This window comes from Salmo salar, chromosome ssa04, assembly GCF_905237065.1.
Source record: "Salmo salar chromosome ssa04, Ssal_v3.1, whole genome shotgun sequence".
NCBI classification, from domain to species: domain Eukaryota; kingdom Metazoa; phylum Chordata; class Actinopteri; order Salmoniformes; family Salmonidae; genus Salmo; species Salmo salar.
The window spans coordinates 18,758,806-18,783,524 of record NC_059445.1 but is presented as its reverse complement, the minus strand read 5'-3'; the positions used below and the strand labels follow the sequence as shown (position 1 = coordinate 18,783,524).

Below are 24,719 nucleotides of genomic sequence, written 5' to 3'. Positions count from 1 at the left end.
CAGTACACACTTTGGACAGGTGTGTGCCCACTTAGACACCAGTCAGACCTCATTCAAACCATTTTTTTACTTATCTTGCTCCTACTCCAAAATGTCAATGAATATTCATATAAATGTTTCCTGAGTATTTTCAGATTTCATTATTGACAAATGGCATGAAAAGTACAGTAAATGTCAAATGCACATAATCAACAGTAATGTTTGGATTCAGTCTTGTCAGGTGAGCTGTTGTGTTTTCACCTTTGGTCAAAACATTTCCCCATCAACTCTAAAGTGTTCTTTCAATTTCTACCATTGTAATGCATATGCTTTTTATAATTTTTCGGTTAAATGTCAATTTGACCCTATCCATGTTGACCAACTTCCGAGTTGAAGTGGTTAAACATAAACAAGTTAAATATACCATATGAAAACCATCAACAAAAAAATCTGCAAGAACTTGATAAACTGCATTCATCTTCTCATTAAAAGTGTTTTGTGAAAATTTGTGATCATATCCTACACAGTACAAACACAATTTGAAACAGACTTTTTAGGTTTATATATGCCTTGTACATTGAGTGTAGAAAACATAAGGAACACCTTCCTAATATTGAGTTGCATCCTTTTGCCCTCAGAACAGCCTCAATTTGTCAGGACATGGACTCTACAAGGTGTCAAACGCGTTCCACAGGGATGCTGGCCCATGTTGACTCCAATGCTTCCTACAGTTGTGTCAAGTTGCCTGGATGTACTTTGGGTGGTGAACCATTCTTGATACACATAGGAAACCCAGCAGCAGCATTGCGGTGCGTGACACACTCAAACCAGTGCGCCTGGCACTTACTACCATACCCCATTCAAAGGCACTTAAATATTTTGTCTTGCCCATTCACCCTCTGAATGGCACACATACACAATCCATGTCTCAGTTGTCTCAAGACTTAAAAATCCTTCTTTAAGTTGATTTAACAGGTAATATCAATAGGGATCATAGACTGACCAGGTGAATCCAGGTGAAAGCTATGTCATGGTAAGTGCAGGTGTTCCTAATGTCTTATACATTCAGTGTTTTTCACAATGTCTGGATGCAATATTCTACCCAGGAATATTCAACATTGAAATCTGTTATTCTGGTTATTCCAAATGCATCTGTTGATCTTTTCAGTTGACAACAATGTAAATTAATATTTGTCTTTAATACAAGGTTTGATCTAAACGTCAGAAGCTATCGAGTGGAATGGTTACTTTCTATGTTATAGAGTGGAATGGTTTTTCTGCTGGTGTATCCTGAGGTATCTCCTCTCTGAAAACCTCTTCCCGCAGTGCGTACAGGCGAATGGCCTCTCTCCCGTGTGGACCTTCAGGTGCATCTTCAGGTTGCCAGCCTGGGTGAAGCGCATGTGACACTGGGGGCAGCTGTAGGGTTTCTCCCCTGTGTGGACCTTTTGATGCAACTTCAGGTGATCCTGGCGGGAGAACCTTTTCTCACACTGGGGGCAGCTGAAGGGTTTCTCCCCTGTGTGGATCCTCTGGTGCCTTTCCACCTTTTGGGGACAGCTGAAGCCTTGGTTACAGAACATGCAAAGGAACCGCTTCTCTTTAGTATTGCCTGATGTTTCTCCCCCTCCCCGAGCCTTTGCCCTTTGGTCGTTTGAGTTCAATACCTGATTGAAAAGGACGTGTCCGTGTGCATCAGAAAGCCCCATCGACGTGGACACTGGGTTGCGATCCCTGAATGTGTGTAAAGGGGAGTGGGTTGCCACATTTGGATTTGTCTCCAAGCTTCCCTTGTGATCTAAGAATTCTCTGCCCTGTGAGTGTCCGTCTCCTAGGAGACGATCTGCATTCCATGTGGGAGGAGCGTCGCCCTCCACATCTACGACCAGACCCTCCCCTTTCTTATCTAGGCACCCTTCAGAATATACACTACTACTGTATTGATTCCAGTACCCTCTAGATAGATCAGTCTGTGTCTCTAAACCCAAGGGCATGTTGCCAGGGTCCATCTCTGTAGCGTAAGAACAAGATGGATCATCACCGCCAGTGTCTGACATATCACCTTCACCATGTCCAAAGGAATTAACCGTCCTCTCGCTCTGGTGAAATACTGGTATATACTCTGAGCTGGGAGCAGGAGGAGAGCCCATTCTCCCCAGCCTCTCTGGGTCTGATCTGTGGTCAGATTCTGTGTGTAAGAGCCTGTGTGTTACAATTAAAGTCTTGGTGTCCGTCTCTGACTTGAGGACGGCGATCGGCGTTCCACTGACCTCCGTGATCCTGCGTTGGGTCCTGGGCTGCGCTGGGATGGTGGTGGGTTCCTCCGTGGCTACAGGGAGCACTCCAGCCACTGCTGCAGTCTGGATGTCTCTGTTGTGCCGTGAGTCCTCCTCTCCTTCAGACCTCTCCAGCTTGACCCCAGGATCTGCAGCCTCTGCATCTGCAGACTGACCAGAAGAGAGGAGCTTATCATTGGTACATGAGCTAAATTGGATAACAATGTTGTAGAGAAGTCTCACAAGCTCCCATGTCCTCCTGAGAGGATATGGCCGCTTTTTAAGACCATACATGCCACTGTGTCAGGTCCTGTTGTACCTTTTGAGAAGACATTCTGGGCTTATCAATTATATTATGTGGTGGTTGTGTCACCTTCATTATTTTTTTTCTGGTTCTCCAAAATGGCTACAGTCACCATCACAATTAGTAATTGTGTAATTATAATTTTTTGGAGTTTGATAATCAAATTGTTTCTAATTAGGTAAGTATCCCAGTAGTAGTTTGGTAATAATTTGTTCAGATTAATAACTAAGTGCAAAATAAGGAGGTTGATATAGTGCCGAGTTATTTACCGAAATGTCAGTTTATTTTCGGTTTTTAAATAACTAAATCGACTGTTCAATTATTTGAATTCCATTTAGTTTGTTTTGGGTGTGTGCTCTCAGCACACCATTTGTGCACTTTTTCTAGAGAGATTTCTCTCTGGGATATGTTGCCCAACTCATCATAGTTAAGCTCAGAAAACGTGGTAATTAACTACAATAACCAGAATCAATTGCGTCTACATCTGCCTGTTCTCATTGGTTATTGCCTGTGGGGCTGGCAGACAGACATGGAGAGGAATAGCGATAGAGAGACGAGAGATAATGCGGTTGCATAGGTATCTCTTCCCGACAATACATCTAATTGATTGATAGTTGTTATTTAGCAGTCTTAAAAGTATGGCTTATCTACTTTGAACTACTGAAATTGTGATTTCATCAGACAGCAGGCTGCTAGGCTAACCTATTAGCCTGAAGGATGACTCTTTGGGGAGCACAGAGATAGATGGCTGCAGTGTTAATTTTGTCAATAATTTTAGATTTGGTCTGACAAATACCTTTGTCTTAGTCCAATTTTTTTTATTTCATCCTTAGTTATCAGTAGACTACAACTCTGGACATTTTTAGTCTAGTTGTAGTCACAATTATTTTAGTCATTGTAGTTTTGTTTTTTTAACAGTTCATACAAACCTCTAACTTAACTTCCATCATGGACATTATAGCTTCCACTCCCTTAGTCACAGCCATTTTAGTCACAAATTAGTGCACTTTTTTCTATTAAATTAATATTTAGGCTACCTCTAACTTCCATCATGTGCACATTCAGATAGCCTTGTACAACTAGGTCTACTATCCCCTTCTATACCTTAGCTGGCAACATTGATATTGTGGCAGATTGTAACCAATGCCAGCCATAATCAACCGTATATACTATACAGCCTTGGCTACAGGTTAAACAAGTTACAGCTCTGATTTTCTCCCCATCATAACTGTCAAGGGGGTAAATAACAGTGGTTTCTTTGAAAGGGGGAGAATTTTACCATTCCTGAGATGCCAGAAGCATTACTGTACTCCTAATATTTAACAAATTAAATCAATTTTTCCCCATGGGAAAAAAGCAACCACAACTCACATTTGCAGATCGTGAGAGACAGTATCCAACACAGATGAATGAATAACAGCACACGTGGGAAAATAGAGCTTATGATGAGATCAAAGCAAAAATAGCCTACATGAAAGTAAGAGAGAGAGAGTAAATTGTTTCTAGTTGAGGTTAGTTACAAGTGAAATCTCACTTCGCATCAGTTAAAAAGATTGACAAATGACTGAATAGTCTGGGTGTTTTTATGCAAAACAATATAGCTCGCCAGCTTGTAGTCCTAAAAAAACTAAATGAGTTAGCAATTTCTACCTCTGGTTCGTTGGGCATTCCTATAGGGGTATCATGTCGTTTGGGGGATCTACACAGTCGACGCAATCAGAGCCGACGGAGGTCCGTTTACGTCGCTCTCTACGTAGATTTGTGTGGCTGTATTTTTGGAATGCGACTCAAAACGGACCTACATATTACCAAAATCTTGATATCAACCTGGCCAGATTGTATAATTTGGTTCAGTTCTGTCGTCACATTCTGTGATTGGCTTGCTTGGCTACGTTAGCCGACATAGGCTACGTCAACTACAGCGGTGTGTTTGATCTGAGCATGTGCCAGCACCAGCAGCGCAAGTCTCACTCTATGCTTATAGTGGCAAGAAAAAGCAGGTGAACCCTTTGGAATTATCTGGATTTCTGCATAAATTGGTCATAAAATGTGATCTGATCTTCATCCAAGTCATAACAATAGACAGCGCAGGGTGGAAAAAGTATGTTAACCCTTGGATCTAATAACTGGTTGACCCCCGCAGCAATAACCTCAACCAAACGTTTTGTGTAGTTGTGGATCAGACCTGCACAAAGGTCAGGAGGAATTTTGGACCATTCCTCTTTACAAAACTGTTTCACTTCAGCAATATTCTTGGGATGTCTGGTGTGAACCGCTCTCGAGGTCACGCCACAGCATCTCAATCCGGTTGAGGTCAGGACTCTGACATGCCAGAAGTTGTATTTTCTTCTGTTGAAGCCATTCTGTTGTTGATTTACTTCTGTGTTTTGGGTCGTTGTCCTGTTGCATTACCCAACTTCTGAGCTTCAATTGGCGGTCAGATAGCATTACATTCTCCTACAAAATATCTTGATAAACTTGCAAATTCATTTTTCCATCAGCGATAGCAAGCTGTCCAGGCCCTGAGGCAGCCCCAAAACATGATGCTCCCTCCATGTCGGTGTGCTGTGCCTTTTTTTCTCCACACAGTGTTGGGTGTTCCTTCAAACAACTCAACTGTAGTTTCATCTGTCCACAGAATATTTTGCCAGCAGCACTGTGGAACATTCAGGTACTCTTTTGCAAACTTCAGACATGCATCATTTTTTGGGGGGGACAGCAATGGCTTCTTCCTGGTGTCCTCCCATGAACAAAATTCTTGTTTAGTGTTTTACGTTTCGTAGACTCGTCAACAGTTATGTTAGCATGTTCCAGAGATTACAAAATCTTTAGCTGACACTCTAGGATTCTTCTTAACCTCATTGAGCATTCTGCACTGTGCTCTTGCAGTCATCTTTGCAGGACAGCCACTCCTACGCAGAGGAGCAACAGTGCTGAACTTTCTCCATTTATAGAAAATGTGTCTTTACCGTGGACTGATGAACATCAAGACTTTTAGAGATACTTTTAACCCTTTCCAGCTTTATGCAAGTCAACAATTTTTTATCTTGTTTGTTCGATGCATGGTTCACATCAGGCAATGCGTCTTGTGAATAGCAAACTCAAATTTGTGAGTTTTTTTTTTTTTTTTTTTTAAATAGTGCAGGGCAGCGCAAATCAACACCTCCAATCTCGTCTCATTGATTGGACTCCAGGTTATCTGACTCCTGACTCCAATTAGCTTTTGGCGAAGTCATTAGCCTAGGGGTTCATATGCTTTTTCCAACCTACACTGTGAATGTTTAAATGATGTATTCAATATAGACAAGAAAAATACAATAATTTGTGTTATTAGTTGATGCAGACTGTTGTTTGTTGATGAAGATCAGACCAAATTATATGACCAATTTATGCATTAGTCCAGGTAATTCCACAGGGTTCACATACTTTTTCTTGACACTGTATGTGCGAGTGTAGTGAGTTCGGAAAAACTGAAAGTATGCATCTTAGAAATAGTTCTCACATACAAACGTTGTCCAAACTCAAATAGGCTTCCCCAAAATAACATGGATGCTGTGGTAGAATGTTTATTTTGATAAATGCACAAAAATCGCACCAGGTAGCCTGATTTCATTTATGTCATGAAAATGATTAGGGAAATCCTTCTTATTGCAAAGCATGTTAACGCTTAAATCAAACTATTATATTGTGTTCCTAAGGGTCAGTCACCGGGATCAGCTTTTAACACCACCCACTCTACACAATGTAAAGGCTAAACATTTCTAAATTTACGAATGCACGTAGTGGTACTTAATCTTAACCTAGACCGTCACACTGAACAAGCCTAGAATTTGCCCACATAAGACAGCTAAAAATCATACATACAGTCTGTGGAGGCCTTTACCAGATCGAACGAAAATGCAAGGATGGTGTATTGTTTTGCTCCAGGCTGCAACCATATCTCTACAACATTTATCGGTTCCCGAAATATGTCATGAATAAACTTTGGGTCCATCTGACAAGGTAGTGAGACATCAAAGGCAGGTGTAGAGGTAGTTTTTATTTTCTTTTTTTACATGTTAGCACATTATCTTTACTTGTTTTGATTACATAAATGCTTAACTTCAATGTTAGCTGATTAAACTGAGAACAAAACATAAGATCTCCCAAGCCTGTGTTTACCAGACCTTATTTTCGGGATTTATAAAAAAGAAACATTAATTTCCCCATAGGCTTTGGCCAACGAGCCATGGCGGAGTTAGCCTCCGTTAGTGCATACAAAAAGATGCCATTAATATTGCTCTCTATTACACTAACCTCTATCACGATAATGTTCTGAGTTGAGGTTCCTGTGCCCTCATCAACAGTGATTGGTTGGCCATGGCTCCATGTATTGTGACCCACTGGCTTCACAAAGGTCTTGTGGCCTCCAGTGAGATGCCCTTCACCTGAGAGTGATTGGGGAATAGAGGCGTAGGTTAGCTACAGTCAATGCTCAACGGCATATTTATCAAACACTGGCTAGAATTGACAAGGATGTAAGACTTATCATTCTTGATATACTATTTATTGATCGATGTATTATGTAACATGCATCACATTGCTTTCATTGAGTAGATAATAGGAAATTAAGTCAATTAAGAATCTGGTTAGAATATGAGTGTCTACGCGCAAGTGCTTACTATCCTGGTTTACAATACCCAATTCTGGTTATCACATTTGAACACATGTGCAGAAGGGAACGGGGCGACAGGCACTGAGCTATATATGAACCGCGACAGGTACTGAGCTATGAACGTCGCCAGGCCGCGCAGCCTCAGCAAAATGTACCTCTTGCCATTCCTCTGTATCGGTCGACGATCTTGACACTACTGGGACGACTGGCGAGGACGCGATCTCGTATTGTCCCCTCTGCCCGCTCCCGTGCCACCTTTAGTTCCAGTTGCTGTAGTTTCCTCCGCAATGCCCCATTTTCTTTCTGGCTTTGAGCTATTTCCAAACGAAACACTGCATAGTCGTCGCCTACGAGTTTACAGATCTCTGCCACGGCTGCATTTGCCAGCACCTCCATGACAGAGGCTATTTGAGTGTGAAAAACCATACAATTAGCCATTGTTTGCTAAGCAGCTAGCTTGCGTTACCTAGATAACATAAATCAACCAAGTACCGTCTCCAACGCAAATTAAACACTACCTGAGGCATGTATGTAATGCGGTGTAGTTCAATTAGTTATATGGTGTTAATAAAACGTCTACACATAAAAACACTAACGTGAAATTTGTTTTTGACCACTGTTGACTTCCGTTTACTTCTTCTTCTATAATATTATGGCGGTCCTCAAACGTTAGTTGCATTCCGCCACGTACTGTACTGGAGTGTGTAGTCAATCACAGCTAAATGAATAGACTAAATAAATAAACAAACAAACAAACATTAAAATAAACCCTCCCATCTAATCCTGTATTACTAAGAAAATTAAAAGAGCCCTGTACTTACATCAACACACGCATCACTGTTTCATCACCCATACACTCTGTACACAAACCATTTGCATGCTTGCCAACCAAATATAAGGACGAGTTCAATGTACAATGTCCTAAACGCAAACACCACCTCTTCCTTCTTAATTTGAATCTTGGTCCACCGACCTTTCTATGGCTGGCATATAAATGCCCTTGGGTTCTGAGTCCCACCTCTTCTACCACACATCTATCATAATTGCTCTAATCTTACCTTTGGCCTCACCTCGTGGAGCATGAATATCAATTACATCTTGTTTTTAAAGTCCTTTTGGCTACCTGGGACCCAGACACTTCCGTTTACACTGAAAAGAAAGGATCTTATTGGTTGGCGTCATAGCTCAAAGGGTGTGGTTAAATAAAAAAAAGTATGCAAGCTGTTTTGTGAAATACGGTACTGCTTATTACATTACATATCAAATCTCCTATGATCAGTATCTTTTAAGCAGTGAGCAGACTTGTTTTGAAAGAACAGCATGTTAGCAAGAATAGAGTAGAGCATAATAAAATGACTTTATTCCATCTAGTCAGTCAGGTAAATATTCAACTGTCCTTGTTCTAGGCAAGATTTACTGTCTCTCTAAAAACAGATTTACACAAGCCTGTTTCAAATGACAAGTTAACAAAAGGGTTAATGAGGGGTATGTGGTTAATTACCCTTTTTACCCCAAGACACTTCACATGAAAACTATAATAATGTCAGCTAAAGAATGGTCCCTAAATATCCCATGTACATCTCAAGCCACACTGCTATGTTTCTCCCCGTTGTGGACACTCCTATGTCTGATAAGGCTACTCTGGAAGGAGAAGCTCTTGTAACATAGTTTGCTCTTGAGATGGTTTGTGATAAGTTGGACCACAGAGTGAAGGAAAAGCAGTGCTCAGCATATATGGGAACTCCTTCAAGACTGTTGGAAAAACATTCCTCATGAAGCTGGTTGAGAGAATGCCAAGAGTGTGTCATCAAGGCAATGGGTGGCCACTTTGAAGAATATCAAATATATTTTGATTTGCTTAACACTTTTTTGGTTACTACGTGATTCCATATGTGTTATTTCATAGTTTGTGTTCACTATTATTCTACAATATAGAAAATAGTAAAAATAAAGAAAAACCTAGAATGAGTAGGTGTGTCCAAACTTTTGACTGGTACTGTGTATATATAGATATATATTATAGATAACACCCTGTTCTTTCTAAACAAGTCTGCTCTGAGTGTCACGGATACTGATCATGAAAAGTTGTGATTGTTGTGTATATTTCAGTGGTGGACACACTATGGCTGTGAATGTTTTTGATTAATTTGTAATGCAGCAAGCAATAGCATTTCAAAGAGCAGCTCAGAGCGCTCCTTGATCCATTTAATCACGCCCCATGACGCCAACCAATGAAATCCTTTCTCTTCAGTCTAAAAAGGAAGTAAACAGCGACCGAGAACAATTTTCACGTTAGCGTTTTTATTGTTACTATTTAGACATTTATTAACCTAATGGAACTAAAAATATGACTAATTTAACTGCTAAGCATCACATACTTACCCCAAGTAGTCTTTAATTCGCGTTGGAGACAGGACTTGGTAGATAGATGTTATCTAGGTGACGCTAACTAGCTGCTAACAATGGCTAACGTTAACTGTATGGTTTTTCACACTCAAATAGCCTCCATCATGGAGATGCTAGCGAATGCAGCCGTGGCAGAGATCTGTAAACTCGTAGACGATGACTATGCAGTGTTTCGTTTGGAAATTTCTCAAAGCCAGAAAGAAAACAGGGGTTTGCGGAGGAAACTACAGCTACTTGAACTGAAGGTGACACGGGAGCGCGCAGAGAAGACAATACGAGATCGCGTCCTCGCCAGTCGTCCCAGTAGTGTCAAGATCGTCGACCGATACAGAGGAATGGCAAGAGGTACATTTTGCCCCGTTCCCTTCTGACCACATGTGTTTGGATAGTATGCAATAATTCCCCTGATTACTTAGTTATCTTGCAAGAAGTTATGAGAAGTGTTACTTACATCCTTGCCAATTCTAGACTGCGTCAAAACTCAATAGTGTACAATGGTCAATATAGCGTTGAGCATTGACAGCACCTAACCTAACTACCTCTTTTCACCCGATCACTCTCTCAGGTGAAGGACATCTCACTGGAAGCCACAGGAACTTTGTGAAGCCAGCGGGCCACAATACATGGAGAAATGACAAACCCATAGCTGTAGATGAAGGGAGTGGAACCTCAACCCAGCACATTATTGTAATAGAGGTTAGTGCAATAGTGTTACATTAAAATTACAGTACATCAAATGTGACAAGTTTCAGAAAGGCTTCCCTCAGCTATTCACTTGTTTACATGTACATCCAAATTTATCTGCCATAGGGGAGACTTTCCTACGGCATTGTTATCCAATTCCACTCATGTACTGGTAATAACCTCCTCTCTTTTTGTCAGTCTGCAGATGCAGAGGCTGTAGGCCCTGGGGTCAAGCAGGAGAGATGTGAAGGAGAGGAGAACCCACGGCACAGCAGAGACATCCAGACTGGAGCAGCTGGAGCGCCCTATGAAGCCACAGAGGACCCCACCACCACTGTCGCCGCATCCCAGCCCAGGACCCAACGCAGCATCATGGAGGTCAGTGGAAGGCCGGACGCCGTCCTCAATTCAGAGACAGACCCCAAGACTTTAACTGTAACACACAGGCTCTTAGACACAGGATCTGAACAAATATCAGACCCAGAGAGACTAGGGCAGGGGCCACTGGGCTGTCCTCCTGCTCCTGGCTCGGAGTACTCACCGGTATTTCACCAGAGTCAGAGGCCTGTTCATTCCTGTGGGGATGGTGACATGTTAGACACTGGTGGTGATGATGATCCGTCTTGTTCTTACACTACAGAGATGGACCCTGGCAACATGCCCTTGTGTTTAGAGAGACAGACTGATCTGTTTAGAGGGGAATGGAATCGGTATAGTAGTAGTGTATACTCTGAAGGGTGCATATATAAGAAAGAGGGGGTTATAGTTGTGGATGAGGTGAAAGTGGAGGGCGACACCCCTCTGCCATGGAATGTAGACGAGACTCACTTAGGGGAAGGACACTCACAGGGCAACACCAGTGACTTCTTAGACTACAGGGAAAGCTTAGAGACAAATACAAATGTTACAACTCACTCCCCTTTACACGTGTTCAGGGATCGCGATCCAGTGTCTACGTCAATGGCACCTTCCGATTCACACGGCCGTGTCCTTTTTGATCAGGCATTGAACTCAAATGACAGGGCTAGAGCCCAGGCTCGGGGAGGGGGAGCAATATCAGGCAGTAGTAAAGAAAAACGGTTCCTCTGCATGTTCTGTAGCAAAGGCTTCAGCTGCTCCCAGAAGGTGGAGATCCACCAGAGGGTCCACACGGGGGAGAAACCCTACAGCTGTACCCAGTGTCACATGCGCTTCACCCAGGCTGGTGACCTGAAGAGGCATCAGAGGGTCCACACCGGGGAGAAACCTTACAGCTGCCCCCAGTGTGAGAAGAGGTTCTCCCGCCACCACCATTTGAAGATGCACTTGAAGGTCCACACGGGAGAGAGGCCGTTTGTCTGAACGCACTGCTGGTAGAGGTTCTCAGAAAGGAGCTACCTCAGTATACACCAGCAGAAAAAACATTCCACTCTATAACATAGCTTCTGACGTTTAAATCAAACCCTGCATTAAAAACAAAGAAAATTCTTTTTTTTCATCTGCAGAAAAGACCCACAGATGCATTTGTAATAACGAGAGTAAAAGATTTCAGTGTTGAATATTCCTGGGTAGAATATTGCATCCAGACATTGTTGGATATATGGAAATGTGTGAGGCCGAAAAAGTCTGTTACATATTGTTTGTACTGTGTAGGCTATATGATGTTCACAAATGACTATTTCATTACTTCCATTCAACTACTTAATTTTTTTCCCAAAGACTCTTTTTAATGAGAAAATGTATGCAGTTTATCAAGTTCATGCTGATTTTTGTATGTGAGTCATTTGTATGTGTGGTTTTCATATGGTGTATGTAAAACATGTTTAATAAACACAAAATGGGACATTTCATTCTGACTTTCATTGACATTTCCTTTAATATACTGTGCTTTCAGAAAGTATTCAGACCCCTTGACTATTTCCACATTTGTTACTTTACTTTATTCTAAAATGTATTAAATTATTCTTTCCCCTCAATCTACACACAATACCCCATAAAGACAAAGCTAAAACAGGTTTTTAGAAAAAAATAAAAAGAATACCACATTTACATAAGTATTCAGACCCTTTGCTATGAGACTTGAAATTGAGCTCAGGTGCATTCTGTTTCCATTGGTCATCCTTGAGATGTTTCAACAACTTAATTGGAGTCCACCTGTGGTAAATTAAATTGATTGGACATGATTTGGAAAGGCACACACCTGTCTATATAAGGTCCCACATTTGACAGTGCATGTCAGAGCAAAACCATGTCATGAGGTTGAAGGAATTGTCCGTAAAGCTCAGAGACAGGATTGTGTCGAGGCACAAATCTGGGGAAGGGTACCAAAACATTTCTGCAGCATTGAAGGTCCCCAAGAACACAGTGGCCTCCATTTTAAATTGAAGAAGTTTGGAACCACCAAGACCCTTCCTACAGCTGGCCACCTGGCCAAACTGAGCAATCGAGGGAGAAGGGCCTTGGTCAGGGAGGTGACCAAGAACCTGATGGTCACTCTGACAGAGCTCCAGAGTTGCTCTGTGGAGATGGGAGAACCTTCCAGAAGGACAACCATCTCTGCAGTGCTCCACCAATCATGCCTTTATGGTAGAATGGCCAGACGGAAGCCACTCCTCAGTAAAAGGCACATGACAGCCCGCTTGGAGTTTGCCAAAATGCACATAAAGAACTCTCAGACCATGAGAAACAAGATTCTTTGGTCTGATGAAACCAATATTGAGCTCTTGGACTGAATGCCAAGCATCAACTTTGGAGGAAACCTGGCACCATCCCTACAGTGATGCATGGTGGTGGCAGCATCATGCTGTGGGGATGTTTTTCAGCGGCAGGGACTAGAAGACTAGTCAGGATTGAGGGAAAGATGAACGGAGCAAAGTAAAGAGATCCTTGATGAAAACCTGCTCCAGGGCGCTCCGGACCTTAGACTGGGGCGAAGGTTCACCTTCCAACAGGACAATGACCCGAAGCACAGTCAAGACAACACGGGAGTGTCTTCAGGACAAGTCTACGAATGTCCTTGAGTGGTCCAGCCAGAGCCCAGACTTCAATCCGGTTTAACGTCTCTGGAGAGACCTGAAAATAGCTGTGCAGTGATGCTCCCCATCCAACCTGACAGAGCTTGAGAGGATCTGCAGAGAAGAATGGGAGAAACTCCCCAAATACAGATGTGCCAAGCTTGTAGCGTCATACCCAAGAAGTCTCGAGGGTGCCAAAGGTGCTTCAACAAAGTACTGAGTAAAGGGTCTGAATCCTTATGTAAATGTAATATATTTTTTATGTTTAATAAATTAGCAAAAATGTCAAAACCTGTTTTTGCTTTGTCATTAGGGGGTATTATGTGTAGATTGATGAAAGGGAAATAATGATTTAATCAATTTTAGAATAAAGCTGTAACATAACAAAATGTGGAAAAAGTCAAGGGGTCCAAATGAACTGTACATCAGATCTGATCTCACACTATTCATACACACAACAGAGCTTTATAACCAATATACACTTACTAAATATACCCACACATACCCACACACAAAGAAACACCTACTGTACACTTCAAAATAGTTTAGTCAGGGTTGTATGACTTGACTTATGATAGCTAACTTATTTACCCACAACAACATATTTATGTCCACCATGATGGGTTTAACAACAATGAAGTAATTCTGTAACTACAGTATAGGACTCAAGTGTAGTGGGGATGGGTAAACACTCCATGTTGAAAGTGTGTTTATCTGTGTGTACGTACCTGAGGGAGTGTGTGTCTGTGTAATCTGTATCACCTCTCTCCCAGGAGGAGGAGTGTCCAGAGGGGCTGCTGGTGAAGGAGGAGGGCTGTGAGGAGGGTCTGGGGAACCCTGAGGGGACCATGGTCATGGAGGACAACCAGACTACACCTCCTCCTGAACACACAGAGGAACCAACTGAGCAGCACAGGACCACACACAGTCTCAGTGAGGTGAGTCCACTGCGAACTACTGTCTGAATGGTATTAGGTCAGGGCCTGTATCCACAAAGCCTCTCAGAGTAGGAGTGCTGATCTAGGATCAGTTTTGCCTTTCTAGATCGTAATGAATAAGACCTGATCCTCAATCAGCACTTCTACTGAGAGTATCTCTGAGTAGGAGTGCTGATCGCTGTTCATAATAAATATGATTGTACGGACAGATCCTATATCAGCACTCCTACACCAAGACACTTTGTGGATACGGGCCCAGGTCTTGATTAATTTAGTCTGGGATCATGCCTTTGAATTATCAAACCATTAAAGGGATAAGTCAGATGAACTGGTGGATACCATTTTTACGTCTCTGCATCCAATATCCAGGAAGTTAGAGGGAATTTCACGAGCCAGTGCTAACTAGCTTAGCACAAAAACTGGATTAGGTGTAACTGAAGACTTCCATTCTTTGCGCTAAGCTAGTTAGCAAAGCTAGTTACCAAAATCCCAAACTATCCTTTTAAAGAGTGTCAAGTAATCAAATCAATGACAATGTTTGCATAGTATCCATGGCAATCCCTCATTGCCCAATCCAATCATATCAGATTTCTTGATCCAACATCCTCTCACTCTGTATCTCTTACAGTCAGTAGACAAAGAGGATGGGATGCCTGATCTGCAGCTGGTCAAAGAGGAGACAATAGAGAACAGACCAGAGAGTGGACTAAAGATCTGGGATGAAGGTAAGGGAGAAATACATATCGAGAACATATATATACTATGTGTATATATACATCAATAGGAATAGAGATGCACCTGCATAAAATGAAATAAATACAACTTGTGTTTATCTACTAAAACAAACATAATGTTTGAACTTGACCAGGTAATTGACTCAAACTCCATATGTTGAGTTTTCTGCCATGTAACCTCTTCCTGCAGGTGGTTGGCTGGAAGCTAACAGAGGAGACTGGGCGGCCATCTTGGATTCCCAGACCCAGACTGTTGCAGCCAAGGTTCCTGTGGACGACATCACCGAGCAGGCCAGGACCAGAGGCGACATAGTGGAGGTCAGTGGATGGGAAAGTGTCCTCAGCTCTGGGCTTGGCAACAACACTGTTAACCACAACCAGAAACAGACAGCCGAACCAGAAAACAACATCTCCATGACAACAGACTGGCTGAGACCAGGGCGAGGTGTATATTTGGTCTACGGGGACGGGGTGTCCGTATGCGGTGGGAAAGAACAGACACGGCTAGTGATGCTCCTATAGTTGTGATTCACAGAGACTGATGGCGCATCAGGTTAACCCCCGAACAGGTATTGCCTTTTGCCTGCCTTCGATTAGCCTGATGACTCACACCAAATTATTTAGCTTCTTTGTCATTCGCCACACACTTTACTCTGAGACTACCATCATTGAAGTCGTTTGTGGTGACGAGGGGTGTTGTACAAAACAAAGTCATCAGCGATTGTATCGTCTCTAACCAACCAGAGTATTTGTGTTTATGAAGGAAATCGTTGTGGAAATCTGTTGAAGCTCAAGTTGGCTACACAATGCAATGCTCTTTCTATTGGCTGGCTGGCTAGCTAGCTAGCAAACATAGCTACAAACAATAATACCAAATATAATATCAGCATGTGACGTAGCTATTTAGCTGTAAAATCGCCTAAACAACCTGCAGTATCAATCTCACCATGTTCAACCTGCAGATTGATGTGCCTCAGAGTCTAACATTGGCAACGGCAAATATACTTTTGAGGAGATGCCCGCACGGTGCATTCTGAGCAATTCAAAAACTCAATATTAGCACTAATTTTGGCAAGAAGAAGTATAACATTACAAATATTTTCAGAGATTTTAAATAATTAACTCGACATATACACTGATTTTGAGAAGGGATTGCGTGATGATTAGCTTCACAACCGCGTGACGTAGTATGACAACATGAATGCGATTGGTCGACAGTCTGCTGGGTGGGGCGTTATACGTTGCTTCATTTATTGGATTCCTATCTCCTTTTTGTAACATCTCTGTCAACGGCACCATGCAATGCACCCTGAACTAAAGAGGCAGACAAATAGGAAAAATGTGCAAGACCCTCTGTTAAATTACACATTTCTTGAGGTATGAATATCGCAAAAATATGTTCAAAGGCTCATTGGAGAGAAGACATCCGCCCCGAGTTATGACATCGGCCAGTATTGAAATCTGAGATGTATGATATATGTTTTCACGATCTAAAAGTAATATTCCTATTAACTTCCAGTGTAGTGAGAGACTTAACACGGTGCTATGTCATACCGGACGCATTTCTGCCTGCTTGAACACCAGTAACTCAGATACACATGAAAACATGAAATGGCCCAGGGAATCGATAGAACATCACTCAGAGATGCACAAAAACAATATAACATTCAAAATGGGTGAACCTTTCCTTTAAGGAAGCTACTATATATATACAAATATTACATGACATTACATTTCATTGCACTTTTCACAACACCTTAAGTATGTGCCCTCAGGCCACTACTCCACTACATCTTATCTACAACACAAAATCTATGTGTACGTGTGTGTAGAGTGCGTGTGTTAGCATGTGTATGTTTGTGTCTGTTCCTATGTGTGTGTGTCTCTTCATAGTCCCCACTGTTCCATAAGGTGTATTTATCTGTTTTTTAAATCTGATTATACTGCTTGCATCAGTTACCTGATGTGGAATAGAGTTCCATGTAGTCATGGCTCTATGTAGCAGTGTGGTCCTCCCATAGTCTGTTCTGAACTTTGGAACTGTGAAGAGACCTCTGGTGGCATGTCTTGAGAGGTATGCATGGGTGTCCGAGCTGTTTGCTAGTAGTTTCAACAGACAGCTCGGTGCATTCAACATTTTAACAGTTCTTACAAAACAAGTAGTGATGAAGTCAATCTCTCCTCTACTTTGAACCAGGAGAGATTGACATGCATATTATTAATGTTAGCACTCCGTGTACATTTCAGGGCCAGCCGTGCTGCCCAGTTCTGAGCCAATTGTAATTTTCCTAAGTCCGTATTTGTGGCACCTGGAAAGGAGTCCAGGTGCGACAAAAATAGGGCCTGTAGAACCTGCCTTGTTGATAGTGTTGTTAAGAAGGCAGAGCAGCGCTTTATTATGGACAGACTTCTCCCAGATTTAGTTGAAGTTTGGGGTTTAGAGTATCAAAGCCAATGACGAATTTTCAAACCTCCGCTTTACCCACGTGTGTTCTGGCTCTGGCCCAACCCATCGGTTTCTGGACCAATCAGTCGGCCCCAAATGTGTTCGCATTGGTGAAGATCTAGACTCATTGTGGAGAAGAAAATTACAGTTGAAAATTACAGTTCACATACACCTTAGCCAAATATATTTAAACTCAGTTTTCTGCAATTCATGGCATTTAATCCTTGTAAAAATTCACTGTCTTAGGTCAGTTAGGATCACCACTTTATTTTAAAAATGTGAAATGTCAGAATAATAGTAGAGAGAGATTTATTTCAGCTTTTATTTCTTTCATCACATTCCCAGTGGGTCAGACGTTTACATACACTCAATTAGTATTTGGTAGCATTGCCTTTAAATTGTTTAACTTGGGTCAAACGTTTTGGGTAGCCTTCCACAAGCTTCCCACAATAAGTTGGGTGAATTTTGGCCCATTCCTCCTGACAGAGCTGGTGTAACTGAGTCAGGTTTGTAGGCCTCCTTGTTCGCACACGCTTTTTCAGTTCTGCCCTCAAATTTTCTATAGGATTGAGGTCAGGGCTTTGTGATGGCCACTCCAATACCTTGACTTTGTTGTCCTTAAGCCATTTTGCCACAACTTTGGAGGTATGCTTGGGGTCATTGTCCATTTGGAAGACCCATTTGCGACCAAGCTTTAACTTCCCGACTGATGTCTTGAAATGTTGCTTCAATATATCCACATAATTTTCGCACCAAAGTACATTCATCTCTAGGAGACAGACTGGAATTGTGATACGGGGAATTATAAGTGAAATAATCTGTATGTAAACAACTGTTGGAAAAATTCCTTGTGGCATGCACAAAGTAGATGTCCTAACCGACTTGCCAAAACTATAGTTTGTTCACAAGAAATTTGTGGAGTGGTTGAAAAACAAGTTGTAATGACTCTAACCTAAGTGTATGTAAACTTCCGACTTCAACTGTATGTCCGTGGGCTTGGCATAGCGTTTGGCCGGAGCAAGGAGTCTGGGAAGCCAGGCAAGCCTTCTATAGGATCTATCAACTGGAACAGGAACCCTGCGACAAGAGAAATATTCATGTTAAACCAGACCTCACACAATGTCAGTGCCTCAACATTAAATGGCTACAAATGACAGTAGTTGTAACGCTATCAGCAGATACAGTGGGAATAAGAATGGTGGCAGGGTTCGTTTTGTAGGAAAGCCTTAAGTTTCCCTTAACAGGTGGAGATCCACCAGAGGATGCCACCTGTGCTGGGCCAGTTCTACCTCTCGTCTAGCCTGAAGAGGCACCAGAGGGTCCACACGGGTTAAACCCTACAACTGCCCCCAATGTGAGAAGAGGTTCTCCCACCAGCACCATCTGAAGATGCACCTGAAGGTCCATACGGGATAGTGGCTGTTTGCCTGTGATACACCAGCAGAAAGTGTACATGGCCCATGTATAGATTATAGTGACATGTAATGTAGTACTAGTTAGTTTGTAGTTCATTCTGTTGGTTTTGGATGTAGTAGGGAACTGGATGAGATGAACTGAGGAAAGAATGAGTATGATGAGGCAGAGTAGATGATATGGTGATGGTGATTTTAAAAATGCTTCACTGATAAAGTGACACCAATACAAAACATTATGAACACCTGCTCTCTCCATGACAGACAGACCAGGTGAAATTTATGAAGCTATAATCTAGTTATATATATTTTTAACTATCTGTGTTGGTATTGCTTGAATTCAGGCTTGGCTGAAGTGCTTTCAATGGGAAAGATTGCTTCAGTACCATACTTCTGTGATTTTCGTTGAAAACGTCACTGTCCCATGTGGACGGACTTACAGTATGTGAGTGTATGACCATCTTGTTGAAATCAAATACAAAATTGAATCTGTGCTGACTGACTTGGTTATCTTTGTATCATTGCAGGGACTTAGTTTCCTATATCTCAGTCGAACCAAAACATACTTCATTCTTGAATCAACACATAGGGATTTTCTTTTAAATAATAAACTCCAATGGCTCCATATGGTTAGATAGTTGACTGTGGTTAGCATTTTATAATGTCATGTTTCTGTGTGTACAGCAAAGTGTTTCTTATATAAAAATGTATCGATTTGTATTTACAGTCTGCAGTCCATGAGGACCTGCTTATATCTGGTGTTGCTGGCGGGAGAGACTGGCCCTCTGAAGCGGCTGGTCACAAACCCTGGCCCCGGATCAGGACACTGGATCAGGAGCCGTCGCTCTTCCTTCGCGAGTCAGAACCAGGACCCAACCGCGAAGGACAGAGACCCCACCACCACTCAGAACACAACCAGTGGACAGGTGGACTGAACAACCTCCGTCCTGGTGGTCATCAGCGAGACAGAGGCTCCAGTCAGGGATCCAGTCAGCAAATGAGTCCCTTCTCTTCACAGTCTCAGTGCAGGGATGGAGCAGGGCCTGGGGCTGATGGAGATAGACCCTCCTGTTCCTATGATACAAACACCACAGTATCCATGATGAACAGAGCAGGTCACCCTGGGCTTCAGCCTTCACAGAGAGTGGTGGGAGACCCCCCTGGTGGGAGTCTAACAGGAAGTCTGTCTTCTCCTTCAGGATCTTGTCTAATGCTTAGTGACTGGGTTCATAGAAAGCCTGGGCCTGGGTCTAGCCTTTCTCAGTTACCTCATGGTTACCCCACCAATACAGACAAGGTCAGGATGGGCGTTCACCACAAGAGGTACTTATCCTATAACACAGCACACAATCCCAACCACACCCAAACAATGGCTAGAGGTCAAGGAGGGAGCTCAAATACTAACCACCTGAGGGTGGTTGCTCCTGCTTCTACCTATGGTGTCACTGGGTCACAACGTGGGAGGCCGAGCATTAGGACGGATGCCGACAAGCCATACACCTGCCCCACGTGTGGGAAGCGCTTCACTGAGGCGAACTATGTGAAGAGGCACCAGACCGTTCACACCAAGGAGAGGCCCTTCAAGTGCAAACGATGTTACAAGAGCTTCTCCTTCCTGAGTAGCCTTATCAGACATAGGAGTGTCCACAACGTGGAAAAATTGTAGCATTGTGGCTTGAGATGTACACAGGGGATATCTGAGAACCATTATTTAGCTTAGCAATTCTCAACTGGTGGGTCGCAGGAAGGTTTGGAACGGGTCGCGGGTGTCTAAGTAAAAATGTTTATATATACAGTTGAAGTCGGAAGTTTACATACACCTTAGCCAAATACATTTAAACTCAGTTTTTCACAATTCCTGACATTTAATCCTTGTAGAAATTCCCTGTCTTAGGTCAGTTAGGATCACCACTTTATTTTAAGAATGTGGAATGTCAGATTAATAGTCGAGAGAATGATTTATTTCAGCTTTTATTTCTTTCATCACATTCCCAGTGGGTCAGAAGTTTACAATTAGTATTTGGTAGCATTGCCGTTAAATTGTTTAACTTGGGTCAAACGTTTTGGGTAGCCTTCCACAAGCTTCCCACAATAAGTTGGGTGAATTTTGGCCCATTCCTCCTGACAGAGCTGGTGTAACTGAGTTGGGTTTGTAGGCCTCCTTGCTCGCACACGCTTTTTCAGTTCTGCCCACACATTTTCTATTTATTTATTTTATTTCAACTTTATTTAACCAGGTAGGCTAGTTGAGAACAAGTTCTCATTTACAACTGCGACCTGGTCAAGATAAAGCATAGCAGTTAGACACATACAACACAGAGTTACACATGGAATGAACAAAACATACAGTCACTAATACAGAAGAAAAAAAGAAAAAGAGAGAAAAAAAAAGTCTATATACAGTGAGTGCAAATTAGGTAAAATAAGGGAATTAAGGCAATAAATAGGCCATGGTGGCAAAGTAATTACATTATGGCAATTAAACACTGGAATGGTAGATGTGCAAAAGATGGAATGTGCAAGTAGAGATACTGGGGTGCAAAAGGAGCAGAATAAATAAATAAATACAGTATGGGGATGGGCTGTATACAGATGGGCTATGTACAGGTGCAGTGATCTGTGAGCTGCTCTGACAGCTGGTGCTTAAAGTTAGTGAGGGAGATGGGAATCTCTTCTATAGGATTGAGGTCAGGGCTTTGTGATGGCCACTACAAAATCCTTGACTTTGTTGTCCTTAATTAAGCCATTTTGCCACAACTTTGGAAGTATGCTTGGGGTCATTGTCCATTTGGAAGACCCATTTGCGACCAAGCTTTAACTTCCCGACTGATGTCTTGAGATGTTGCTTCAATATATCCACATAATTTTCCTACCTCATGATGCCATCTATTTTGTGAAGTGCACCAGTCCCTCCTGCAGCAAAGCACCCCCACAACATGATGCTGCCACCCCCGTGCTTCACAGTTGGGATGGTGTTCTTCGGCTTGCAAGCCTCCCCCTTTTTCCTCCAAACATAACGATGGTCATTATGGCCAAACACTTCTATTTCTGTTTCATCAGACCAGAGGACATTTCTCCAAAAAGTACGATCTTTGTCCCCGTGTGCAGTTGCAAACCGTATTCTGGCTTTTTTATGGCGGTTTTGGAGCAGTGGCTTCTTCCTTGCTGAGCGGCCTTTCAGGTTATGTCGATATATGACGTGTTTTACTGTGGATATAGATAATTTAGTACCTGTTTCCTCCAGCATCTTCACAAGGTCCTTTGCTGTTGTTCTAGGATTGATTTGCGCTTTTCGCACCAAAGTACGTTCATCTCTAGGAGACAGAGTGCGTCTCCTTCCTGAGCGGTATGACGGCTGCATGGTCCCATGGTGTTTATACTCGCGTACTATTGTTTGTACAGATGAACGTGGTACCTTCAGACGTTTGGAAATTGCTCCCAAGAATGAACCAGACTTGTGGAGGTCTACAATTTTTTTTCTGAGGTCTTGGCTGATTTCTTTTGATTTTCCCATGATGTCAAGCAGAGGCACTGGGTTTGAAGGTAGGCCTTGAAATACATCCACAGGTACACCTCTAAATGACTCAAATGATGTCAATTAGCCTATCAGAAGCTTCTAAAGCCATTACATAATTTTCTGGAATTTTCCAAGCTGTTTGAAGGCACAGTCAACTTAGTGAATGTAAACTTCTGACCTACTTCTGACCTACTGGAATTGTGATACAGTGAAATAATCTGTCTGTAAACAATTGTTGGAAAAATTACTTGTGTCATGCACAAAGTAGATGTCTAGCCGACTTGCCAAAGCTATAGTTTGTTCACAAGAAATTTGCGGTGGTTGAAAAATGAGTTTTAATGACTCCAACCTAAGGGTATGTAAACGTCCGACTTCAACAGTATATATATATATATATATATATATATACACATTGCTCAAAAAAATAAAGGGAACACTTAAACAACACAATGTAACTCCAAGTCAATCACACTTCTGTGGAATCAAACTGTCCACTTAGGAAGCAACACTGATTGACAATAAATTTCACATGCTGTTGTGCAAATGGAATAGACAACAGGTGGAAATTATAGGCAATAAGCAAGACACCCCCAATAAAGGAGTGGTTCTGCAGGTGGTAACCACAGACCACTTCTTAGTTCCTATGCTTCCTGGCTGATGTTTTGGTCACTTTTGAATGCTGGTGGTGCTTTCACTCTAGTGGTAGCATGAGACGGAGTCTACAACCCACACAAGTGACTCAGGTAGTGCAGCTCATCCAGGATGGCACATCAATGCGAGCTGTGGCAAGAAGGTTTGCTGTGTCTGTCAGCGTAGTGTCCAGAGCATGGAGGCGCTACCAGGAGACAGGCCAGTACATCAGGAGACGTGGAGGAGGCCGTAGGAGGGCAACAACCCAGCAGCAGGACCGCTACATCCGCCTTTGTGCAAGGAGGAGCAGGAGAAGCACTGCCAGAGCCCTGCAAAATGACCTCCAGCAGGCCACAAATGTGCATGTGTCTGCTCAAACGGTCAGAAACAGACTCCATGAGGGTGGTATGAGGGCCCGACATCCACAGGTGGGGGTTGTGCTTACAGCCCAACACCGTGCAGGACGTTTGACATTTGCCAGAGAACACCAAGATTGGCAAATTCGCCACTGGCGCCCTGTGCTCTTCACAGATAAAAGCAGGTTCACACTGAGCACATGTGACAGACGTGACAGTCTGGAGACGCCGTGGAGAACATTCTGCTGCCTGCAACATCCTCCAGCATGACCGGTTTGGCGGTGGGTCAGTCATGGTGTGGGGTGGCATTTCTTTGGGGGGCCGCACAGCCCTCCATGTGCTCGCCAGAGGTAGCCTGACTGCCATTAGGTACCGAGATGAGATCCTCAGACCCCTTGTGAGACCATATGCTGGTGCGGTTGGCCCTGGGTTCCTCCTAATGCAAGACAATGCTAGACCTCATGTGGCTGGAGTGTGTCAGCAGTTCATGCAAGAGGAAGGCATTGATGCTATGGACTGGCCCACCCGTTCCCCAGACCTGAATCCAATTGAGCACATCTGGGACATCATGTCTCGCTCCATCAACCAACGCCACGTTGCACCACAGACTGTCCAGGAGTTGGCGGATGCTTTAGTCCAGGTCTGGGAGGAGATCCCTCAGGAGACCATCTGCCACCTCATCAGGAGCATACCCAGGCGTTGTAGGGAGGTCATACAGGCACGTGGAGGCCACACACACTACTGAGCCTCATTTTGACTTGTTTTATGGACATTACATCAAAGTTGGATCAGCCTATAGTGTGGTTTTCCACTTTAATGTTTAGTGTGACTCCAAATCCAGACCTCCATGGGTTGATAAATTGGATTTCCATGGATTATTTTTGTGTGATTTTGTTGTCAGCACATTCAACTATGTAAAGATAAAAGTATTTAATAAGATTATTTCATTCATTCAGATCTAGGATGTGTTATTTTAGTGTTCCCTTTATTTTTTTCCAATGGCTGTAGCAAACATTGCCCCTCAGTAATTTACTTTCTCAGTCACACACTCAAAGTTGGCTTTATTTATACTGATGTACGTCACTGTGTTCATCAATGCAACAATCACCAAAACATGCTCAAGTCAAGTCCCTCTTAACTGTTTCTCTTATTAAAACCCCAGAGCTCAAACGCTTATCTATCATCTGTGGTGTGGGATCTTTACAAACAGTCCTTGACCTCAAGCTGTTTGTAGTAAATGGCCTGAAGGATTCAGGTCTTGTGATGTCTGAGGTGAAATATCAAACATGAACTTAAGTGCACCTGTATTTGATATTCCAGAATGACTGGTCTCTACAAACTGGGGAGTGTACATGCTTTTAACTTCTGTTCAGGAGGGTAATTAACCACA

The 24,719-nt window shown here is 42.7% G+C and overlaps 3 protein-coding genes across 4 annotated transcripts in view; 1 reads left to right on the top strand and 2 right to left on the bottom strand.

The window, feature by feature from the left end:
* The window catches only part of LOC106602437 (oocyte zinc finger protein XlCOF29-like), a 395,249-nt gene that overhangs the window by 26,518 nt on the left and 344,012 nt on the right, over positions 1 to 24,719 (bottom strand). The window lies entirely within an intron of this gene.
* On the bottom strand, positions 49 to 8,028 carry LOC106602401 (protein glass-like). The gene is made up of 3 exons (XM_045717568.1): positions 7,369 to 8,028; positions 6,856 to 6,986; positions 49 to 2,426 (listed from the first exon to the last, which is right to left on the bottom strand). The coding sequence occupies exons 1-3, from the start codon at positions 7,649 to 7,651 to the stop codon at positions 1,236 to 1,238; spliced, it is 1,605 nt and encodes a 534-aa protein (XP_045573524.1). The 5' UTR covers positions 7,652 to 8,028; the 3' UTR covers positions 49 to 1,235.
* On the top strand, positions 9,416 to 20,744 carry LOC106602406 (uncharacterized). Of its 2 annotated transcripts, none has more exons than XM_045717531.1 (7): positions 9,416 to 9,964; positions 10,185 to 10,306; positions 10,502 to 10,681; positions 14,070 to 14,234; positions 14,863 to 14,959; positions 15,159 to 15,286; positions 19,554 to 20,744. In XM_045717531.1, exons 1-7 carry the CDS (start codon positions 9,676 to 9,678, stop codon positions 20,490 to 20,492), a joined length of 1,920 nt encoding a protein of 639 aa, XP_045573487.1. In that variant the 5' UTR covers positions 9,416 to 9,675; the 3' UTR covers positions 20,493 to 20,744. The 2 variants fall into 2 exon arrangements, with proteins under 2 accessions (XP_045573487.1, XP_014050495.1); XM_014195020.2 differs by having other exon boundaries at positions 9,425 to 9,964; positions 10,185 to 10,315; positions 19,554 to 20,739.

Coding starts and splice junctions, on each gene's coding strand:
- LOC106602406 (XM_014195020.2), top strand. CDS start 9,676: ATGGCTAACGTTAACTGTATGGTTTTTCACACTCAAATAGCCTCCATC. Junction 10,682..14,069: donor CCCAACGCAGCATCATGGAG/GTCAGTGGAAGG, acceptor CCTCTCTCCCAG/GAGGAGGAGTGTCCAGAGGG. Junction 14,960..15,158: donor ACTAAAGATCTGGGATGAAG/GTAAGGGAGAAA, acceptor CTCTTCCTGCAG/GTGGTTGGCTGGAAGCTAAC.
- LOC106602401 (XM_045717568.1), bottom strand. CDS start 7,651: ATGGCTAATTGTATGGTTTTTCACACTCAAATAGCCTCTGTCATGGAG. Junction 6,987..7,368: donor ATACAGAGGAATGGCAAGAG/GTACATTTTGCT, acceptor AATCACTCTCAG/GTGAAGGGCATCTCACTGGA. Junction 2,427..6,855: donor AGAACATTATCGTGATAGAG/GTTAGTGTAATA, acceptor TCTTCTGGTCAG/TCTGCAGATGCAGAGGCTGC.